Source organism: Besnoitia besnoiti, chromosome III (assembly GCF_002563875.1).
Source record: "Besnoitia besnoiti strain Bb-Ger1 chromosome III, whole genome shotgun sequence".
Taxonomy (NCBI): Eukaryota; Apicomplexa; class Conoidasida; order Eucoccidiorida; family Sarcocystidae; genus Besnoitia; species Besnoitia besnoiti.
The window spans coordinates 545,455-554,593 of NC_042358.1; the positions used below are offsets into that span (position 1 = coordinate 545,455).

Here is a 9,139-nt window from a genome sequence, read left to right on the forward strand (position 1 = left end):
CTACCGGAGCGGGCACCTATATAAGGCATCTCTTCCTCTCCCTCTCTCTCTTCGGCTTATCCAGGAGACCTCTTTCTTTGAATCCACATATATCTCAGCCGCAGCAGGAACCAGGGCAACCCCACACAACTTGCAGGCCCTGTCTTCTCCCTCCCCTTCCGCTCGGACACCTCCCTCGCCAACTCAGGGGGAAGGGGCGGGTAAGGGGGAAGGGGGGGGGTAGAGTTGGGTCGTTCTCAGAAGTCAACGACGTCGGCGTTCGTGGATTCTCCATTCTGGGCGTCGAGCGACGTGCCCTCACCTGAGAAGGCGAACGTCTCGCCGTTCGCCGCGTACTCCGATGGATCCCCGTAGCTGCCCGCAGAGAGCGCACTCCCGGCGGCGGCGTTCCCTGAAGACACGCCGAAGGCTTCCGCTTCGCTGCGGCGCGTGTGCATCGGGGGCAGCGTCGCGATGTTCGCATCCTCGGGGTCCGTGGAGCTGCGATCTTCGTTCTGAGGCAGCGACGAAAAAACGAGAAAAACGAAGGAAAAAGTGGAGGGGGGGGGGGCGTTCGAAGTGAGAACGACCCAGGAGACCCCAGTTAACGCGACTTGTGCACAGACGCCCGCAAGGCGCTCGCCTTTCACAGCACAACGAGAGCGCAACGACTCACAGCGACACCTTCCTGACGACACGCGACACCCGTTACTCTCGGGTTCCGCGCACATTTGTTTGAAAAATCGAAAAAAACTTACGAGAAGCATCTGCTGGTAGTAGAGCAGCTCCGCAACGACGACATTCTCCCAAGGCTGTTGCCAGTTCAGCGGCATGAACTCGAGCAGCTGGAAAAAACCGCCCAACATGCGAGAAAATAAAGGGTTTTAAGTTTAGAGTAACGCGTGCAAAGGTGCGAGGCGATGCGCGAAGGAGATTCCAGCCCGCCATCGAGCGCTACAGAAGAAGGAGAGGACAAATGGCACACCTCTGTGACCTCCTCTCGCGCGAAAACACAAAGCACGCAGGCGCACACGACCCGCCATGTCAATAATTGACGCACGCATACATTTATGAGCACACATAAATGAAGAACTAGATTTTCACAATAGATTCGCATCAGAAGGGTCGATATACATGATCCCTGCAGCCGGCTCGCGTGCACCTTATATCGCGCGAGCCCGCGAGCCCATACGCGACAGCCATGCATGCACAAGCATAGATAGATAGATACACAAATATAGATGTAGATAGACAAATATGGATAGATAGATAGATGTAAATATAGACACATACACATATCCGCATTGAGCCTTGAATGCAGAGAGAGCCGGTAGCGTCAAGAGCGATATGCGCACGCGGGAGAGAGAGGGAGTTCTCACCTCAGGTCGCGCCTCCATGGTCGCGCCGATGAGTTGCGCGATTTGCAAAAGGTGGGCAGTGTATCCGCAGGTGTCCTGTCTGGTCTTTCGCTTGCGTTTCGTGGCGAGTTGGATCCTACCGCTCGCCGTCTCGCGCGCCGCCACCTCCTCTCGCGGGTTCTCCCGGTGGTCGTCTTCTTCCGCGTCGCCCGGCCTGCTGGCGTGGAGGCGCAACGCGTCGCTTTCTCGCTGCGGGCGCTTGGTGAGGAAGTGCGCGACGAGAAGCGGCACGAGGCGCGTGCGCTGAATGACGCTGGGAAACGCGTTCGCAAGTTCCGCGCGCTGCAGCACGGACTGCAGCATGTCGGTGACGGTCAGGTGCAGCAGCGAATTCCACGGATGCAGAAAAAGCAGCTCCACGGAGAGATCCAGCACCCCGCGATCTAGCAGCGCGGAGGCCGTCTTCAGCGCGTTGCTCTTCAGCAGCGACTTCACCAGCGTCAGCAGCTCAAGGGCCTCCATGCCTACCGCCGGAAAACGCCCGTTCGCCAGACGCGCACTCTGCAGAGGAAACGAAGAAGAAGAGGAAGAAGAGGAAGACGAGGAAGAAGAGGAGGACGCGCCGCGCGGCCGCACGCGCCAGCGCGACGGCGGCAGAGTGGAGAGAGAAGACGACAGCCACGAGGGAGGAGACGGCAACCAGCACCCGGGGGGCGAAGCCGACGCCGAGGCGGCGGGAGCAGCCACACACGAAGCAGAGGAAAGAGAGGAAACGACACTTGCGCAGCTCGCGGTCAACGCTCTTGCACCAGGACCGCGCGGAGTCTCGTCCTCTTGCTTCTCTTCTGCCCCTTTGGGAACCCTCGCGCAGGCGGGGAGGCCTGACGCGGCTGCGGCGGCCAAGGGCCTCTCGCGCCCGGTGGTCTCCTGCGGCTCTCCGTTCGCTAGGGGGGCGTCGGCGTTCCCCGCGCCCGCCCCGTCCGCGGCGCCGTCTCCTGCGCAAGCGGCGGGGTCGACTTCTAAGCCGCAGCAGGCCGTGAGCTTAGCCATGAGGCGGCTCAAGTTCGGGAGGACGTACAGCTCGACGAACTCGCCGCTCTCCAGCTGTCGGACCCAGTTGCGATCTTCCTGCACAAAGACCGAGGGCGTGAGCGTCTCCTCTTCCTCAAAGTCCTGCAGACTGCCGAACGCGCAGCTGCCACCCGCGCCGTCACCATCGCCGTCGCCCCGCAGCTTCTCCACCCCCACGAGCGGCGCGACCACGCACCGGCCTTCGAGTCCGCCGCCTCCGCCGCCCTGCGCCCCCGGCGCGACTCCTACACAATCCGCAGAAGACGACGAGGCGTCTTCTCCGCCTCCATCCGCGGCCTGCGAGGCTTCCTGCCCTGCAAGGCCGTCGCCCGCGCAGCTGGAGGAAGCCGAAGGCAACGACGACGCAGGGGCGGGAGTGTCGGAGGGGGCAAGCGGAGGCACCGCCTCCGCCCCGGTCTCTTCTCTTACTCTCTCCGCTGAAGAAGCGTCGCCGTCCCCCGAGGCCGTGTCGCCCGACTTGGCTTCCTCTTCGGCGTCCTCGCACGTCTGCGCCGCTGCGGCCTCCGGCTCGGCTGCGAAATTGGCAGAAGCTTCGCCGCAATCGGACTCGTTCCCGCGCCCCTCGGCGTCGTCCTGCGAGTCCTCTTCGCAGGCAGGCGCGCCGAGCGTGGGGGGATCGGAGCCGCTGCAGGTCTCAGAAATCTGGTTCGGTCCCACGCAGGTGCAGCAGAGGAGATCTGTAAGGATCGAGACGCCCGACGAGACGCACGAAGGGCACTGCAGCGCAGCAACAGACACATCACCGCATGCAATGTCACAACTCTGCCGCGATATAAAGGGCTCGCGGGTGTCTCTCAATAGCTAGCTGAGTGCTTCGAAGTTACTTGTATCAATGCAATACCGATTAAAGGCGTCTAGCATCTCCTATGCTCCTTAACACCGCAGCATCGTCGAATTTCGCCGTCCCAGGCTTCATGAAAAGACTCCGCGCCAATCGCCTTCCCCGGAAAGATCCCCACACGAGGTTCGTCTCGCCGCAGCCTTTGAAAAGACCTCGCGCAGTCGCACGCAGTGAACTAACTAGATAAAGGGAAGTCGACAAGCATGAATAGGTTTATATGAACGACGGGGAGATGAATCTACTGGATATGTAATACAGGACTGAACTGTGGGTCGTTTCAACGCGCAAGGCAGAGGCCCTCGCAGAAGCGCCTTCGGCCGCCATCCGCAGCGAACGGTTTGAGCGACGTGGCGGCAGCCGGCGAGTGCAAGAGAGAGAGAGAAAGGCTGCCTGCGCGCGGAGACCATCTCACCTCTGACGTGATCATATCGACTAGCTGCAGCAGCACCGGCGCGCTTGTCAAGTCGCGCAGAAGGGCGGGGAAGTACGAGATGAAGAGGCGCTGGTAGATCAACTCGCGCACGACAAGCGTCACGCAGACTTGCCCCTCGAGTCCACACATCAGGTCCTCTTCGTCAGTCTCGTCGTCGCTCGCCGTCTCCGCAGCCAGAGCTGCCGCCGCGTCGGCCGGCACGGGCGCATCGCGCTTCTCCGAAGATAAGCCGAATGATGTGGACGACCCCCGCCCCGACGAAGAGCGGCGCGGATACGGGCGCGTCTCCGCAGAGTGCTTCAGCAGGCTAAAGAGCGTCGGCACGATTGTCTTCGGGTCGATTAGGGCCTGAAAGAAGAGAGAAATACACTAAAAACATGCACATCAGATAAGTTTTGCGACCCCCAAGTCTTACGCATTCGGCGTCTGAACGCACACGAGGAAAGGCATGCCCCAGCCGAACAAAGAGACGCCGCTCTGGCGCGCCGCAGCCGCAGCCTCGCTGAGACATCGTGCCTCGAACGGCGGGCGCAAACGCGCATCCGCGCTCCTTCTCTCATCCCAAATGGATATGTGAAACAGAGGCAGAGGCACTTCCGCCCATCGTGTACAGGAATACGCAGGCGCAGCTACCAGTGGGCGGCCATACAGAACGTTACCACGTTTGGTTTCCAAACGCATGCACGTATATACGCATCTACACATACGTACACAAATATACACAAATATATATTTAGGTTTACATATACGCAGTCCGAAAACCCGGTATTCCTGCTGGATGAGGGCGAGGAAGCGCACCCACACCGAGGATTAACGGCGGCACACGCCACGGTCGGGATGCGACCAGGAAGGAGTAGCGAAACGATTTTTTGCGGGCGTTTGCCTCAGCTTACCGGAACGCACCGCTCGACGTAGAGGATGCATTTGTACAGATCTGAGGAAAATGAAAAAAACCAGAAACCCCAACTCGCAGAACTGCGCGGTCAACCCCGGGCCGTCAAACTGCAAACTCGTTCACGAGGCAGTTTCCCCGCCCCCCCCCCCCCCTTTTTTTCTTCTTCTTCACTTTTATACACGGCTCGCTTCCATTCTTCTAGGAACTCGGCGCGTTCGTCCTGCGCGACAGGCTTCAGCAGAAACGGGGCTAGAGATTCAGAGGGCATCGCGCCGAGGGCAGAGAGCGAGGGAAAGAGAAGGAGAGAGTGGGCGGAAAAGCAGCACTCGAAGAGGCGTGAGGAAACAGACGAGGACGGCAAGAGGCACCCAGCGAGCACGTCGGGTAAGGAACTACCACGAGGGAAACGAACCTGCAATCGATCGACTGTACAGATGGCGAGCCAGAGCTTGAGGGGCGTCGCCGAGGGAAATCAGGTATGCGGCGGCCTGGCAGACAAAACACAACACGATGAAGCGCAGGCATAAAACGCGCTCGAGATGAGGACAAGGCCCTAGCGACGCCTCCGCAGACAAGAGCATGCACCTATCCGTAAAGAGGCGCGCCCGCTGTCCCTCTGAAAGCCTCCTCATCACCCAGAGGAGGGTTGAGCCCGCAGTCCATTGAAAGGGAGGCGCTGCTGAGAAACTGAGAACTTCTCAGGCGCCGGTGACAAGCAAAGTTCTAGAAACAAAACAGCTAGCGGACCGCTCTCGCTATCGGCGCGGAGCTCGCCACCGAGTGAAGACCAAATGACTCGAAAACGCGCGCACCACAAGCCGCATGCAGTCGACTGCAGCGCGCGCGTGGTGCAGGCTTATCCACAGGGCCGTGAGACTCGCGGCGGCGTCCCTCAGTTGCTTTCAACGAGCTCTTTCGCGCGGCCTACCTCGTCGGGGTGTGCCTTGATGATGGACTGCCAGCAGCGCGAAAAGTAGCCGGCGAGCACCGGATTCAGCTGCAGAGAAAGGCAGGGAGTGAAAAAAAAATCCTTCTTCCGCCTCGAAGACCGATGCGAGGCTCCCGCGAACCCACACCCAACGCAATGCCCCGCCGCGGAGTGCACGCAGGCAGCAGGGCGCGCGCGAAAAGAGGAAACTGAAGGCGAGACAAAGAGAGCGAGAGGCAGAACGGCGCGTGACCAGGGGAGTGCGAAGGAGGGCGCAGCACGACGCACGAGCCAACGAGCAGAGGACTGAAGATTAACGAGGCAGACGCCAGCCAGAAAGAGGAGGAGAAACGAGGCAAGCGCTGCAAGGTCAAGGCGTAAAAAAAACCGATTGACATGCACACGCCGACGCGAACGGCCGCGAGAGATGAGTGGACGAAAAGACGAACGGGGAAACGTACCGGCGCGGGGTTCGCGAGGAAATTCCAAAACACGTTGCGGGCGGACGCGCAGTTGGGATCTGTCAAGAGAGCTCTGCACGGAGACAGAAAAAACGCACACGCATGCGAAATGAAGAACAGAAACAAACCCCACGACCCTCAATGCGCCTGCCTGAGACCAGCCGATTCTAGGGAGGAGGACGAGCCAACGCGAGGAGGCACGAGGTCGCCACGGGGGGGGGAGGCGGGGGGGGGGAAGGGAAGGTTAGCCGCACGCCTCATCCGGCTGGCGGGCGCTAAAATTCACACGTTTGATCGACAGTACGCCACTAATACAGAAGCATCCAAGATGCGCCAGCAGCGACCGTGCAGCGAAGGAAGAATACATTCACGTGGCTGATTACGCAGCATGCATACGCGCGAGCGAGAGGCAGGAACAGTTGCGCGGCACCGGCTTGGGCGACAACTCGCGGTTGCAAAATCCGCACAAGGCCCCGGCTCGGCGGAAACGGCCATCGCTCCCCCGGGGGCACATCGCGCAGACTCGCTAGACCCACAGCAAGTAGCCTCGAGTCGCATTTTTTTCAGAGCTGCTGGCTGTGAGGCTGCTCACAGAATCACTGGAGAGGCGTGGGAGCAGAAGACCTCCGCGGCGTAGTATGGGCTGCTGAACTTCTTCGCAAACGACGCATCTTCACCGGGAACTACCGTCAGCAGCCGCACGAGTTCGCCAATCACCACGGGGCTGCTCAAGCTGCGCACACAGTCAGAGGCGAACGAAAAAAAAAATCAGCAGCGTGCAGGAGTGCCTTGAGCCCGCTTGCCCAACTAGGTGTCCACTAACATCTAGATATACACACATATACCAATATATATTGTTTCTGCCGACGTGTGATGTATTACACGCGCAAATACAAATACACGCACACAGACCAGAGCATGCCCGCATTTATATATATATATATATATATATATTTATATATATATATATATGTATACATAGATACTCTACAGGTGTCATTCAAATCCAATGCATATCCATAAATGTATACATATAAAATCGTTTGTGTGTGCACAAGAAGATGCAGAGACGCCGACACTCGATCGAGAAGTCGCCTGGAGCGGGCGCAGTTCGCAAACGCGACTTCGGGGTGCGAGGTGTCACAGCAGCGTCGCTGCATCCCGGGACTTCTCTCAGAGCACGAGTCTCTCAGACTTTCTGCGTGTCGCGCTTCGAAGACTTCGCTTCCGGAACGCCCTCTCAGTGACTTACAATCGAATCAGCGCAGCCTCTTTCGAGTGCAGCTCCTGAGTGAACTGCTCGCTGTTGAGCACGAGCTCGAGAGTCGCCTGCGCGTCCCGCGCGGGGAGAGCGGGCGACCCGTCGTCGGCGCCGGCGTCTGCGCGGTCTTCTTCTCCTTCGGGGCCGCGGGCGAGCAAAACGTCGCCCGTTTCATCGATTGCCGCATGCGACAGGCCCGCGCGGTCGCCGCGATCTCCAGAGAGAGGAAATGCGTTCCCACAGTCCGCGGAAAACGCGGAGGAGCTCGCGGAAGAAGCGCCGCCCGCGCACGGCTCGAACGCGTAGGGTGCCGAACTCAGCAGGGCAGACAGGCACTGGCTGGGAAAAAAGGCAAAAACGAGAAAAAAAAGTTGCGCAGGCAGCAGACCCCAAGGGGCGAGAGAAGAGGAGTCGCTGCGGTGAGGGAAACACCACTGGAAGCAGCAAGCCTCCGCGCTGCGGAAGAAGCAACCCGGTGGGGTCATCGAGCGGAGTAAAACAGCCTGCAGACAGAGCGGAAATGAGCTCGAGGAAGGAACGGCGGAGTCGCGGAAAACGCATACTGAAACGCACAGGAGTGCATTCACTAGTTTCAGGAGTAAAGAGAGGCACTTTTCGCTCGAACTTTCACGTCTCAGGCCCACACATCCTCCACAGAAGAAGGAAACTGGGACTGGAGAGACTAAGAGGAACTGCATGTGAAAGTGCAGGGGAAAGCGGAAGTGAAACGAAGAGACTCCGCGGAGTCGAGACCAGTGACCTTCCTCATGCAGGCAGGCTCGCGCAACGAAAGAAGAGAGCAAGCACGAAGTAAAAAGCCATCAAAGGCGAGCCAGATAAGGACACCGGAGTCGACGAAGCAGCGAAACAAGACACGAGAGACCGAACGAACCGAAGCTGTGCAGAAGAAGGACATGAAAACTCACTGATGTTCGTCCTCCTCTTCAAGCATCGCCCAGTAAGAGCCGCCCGTCGCCATCTTCTGTCCTCTCTCTGTCTGCAGGCTTGCCGGCGTCAGCTCGACAGAGAGAAGAAGAAAAGGGTTTCGGAGAGCGGGCGTCGTCCTGCGTTGCACTCTTGTCTCCTTCGTAGAACAGGCCTTCCTCCCCGCGCCGTCACCAACTCTAGCGGTTTGCGTGCCCGCCCAAGCAGACGACGAGCGTAGCTCAAGGCAGCGCGAGGAGGAAGGAGAGAGAAACGAAACAAAGAAAGGAGAAAGACGAGATAGATCGCGCCAAGAGGACAGAGAAATGTCTGTGCTGCAGAGGAAACGAAGAGATGCAATCTTCAGCAGCGAGAAGAGATGGCAAGCGATGGCCTCTCAATCGAGGGACAGGCAGACGAGAAGGTGAAAGCGAGGACGACCCCAAAGAGACGAACGAGCGAATCGATGATGCACCAAACAAAAGACGACAATTCAAGAGGGCAGCGCGAGGTTTGCGAGGGGAAGAAAAAAAAACAAACCGAACGAGAGAGGAGACCAAGAGACGTGAGTCATAGGAACCGGGAGGCGGGCTGCAGAGGCGTCACGGCCTCGCGTAGTGCGCCGAAAGGCAAAACGAGGCCGGAGAAGGGAAACGGTTGCTTTACAAATCGAGCTGAAAAGAAGTTTGGCGCGCGTGCAGCCCGCAGGCCGCGCGGGGGACAAGCGTACGACGAGGAGGCGGCAACAAATAGGAGACGTGGAAGTGAGAGGATTTCAACAATGGAGGCCTCCATGCATCTCGTCTACAACGCATCAGAGGCCAAATACGAAACAAGAAAAACTGAGAACGTGTTCGGCTACATGCGCGTGAAGGCGCCCTCGAGACAAAACAAAAGGAATCTACAATTGTGGATTGGGGGCAACGAGGCGGAGGAGGGGCTGAGGGCACCAGAAGAAAACCTGAAG

The 9,139-nt window shown here is 58.9% G+C and overlaps 1 protein-coding gene across 1 annotated transcript; it reads right to left on the reverse strand.

The window, feature by feature from the left end:
- Positions 1–236: 236 nt before the first annotated feature.
- Positions 237–8,227, reverse strand: BESB_043970 (uncharacterized protein; the record flags this gene model as incomplete). Its single annotated transcript, XM_029362848.1, has 11 exons — positions 237–494; positions 738–824; positions 1,359–3,146; positions 3,683–4,051; positions 4,597–4,637; positions 5,011–5,086; positions 5,527–5,595; positions 5,988–6,060; positions 6,580–6,720; positions 7,240–7,587; positions 8,175–8,227. The coding sequence occupies 11 exons, from the start codon at positions 8,225–8,227 to the stop codon at positions 237–239; spliced, it is 3,303 nt and encodes a 1,100-aa protein (XP_029220214.1).
- Positions 8,228–9,139: the final 912 nt, after the last annotated feature.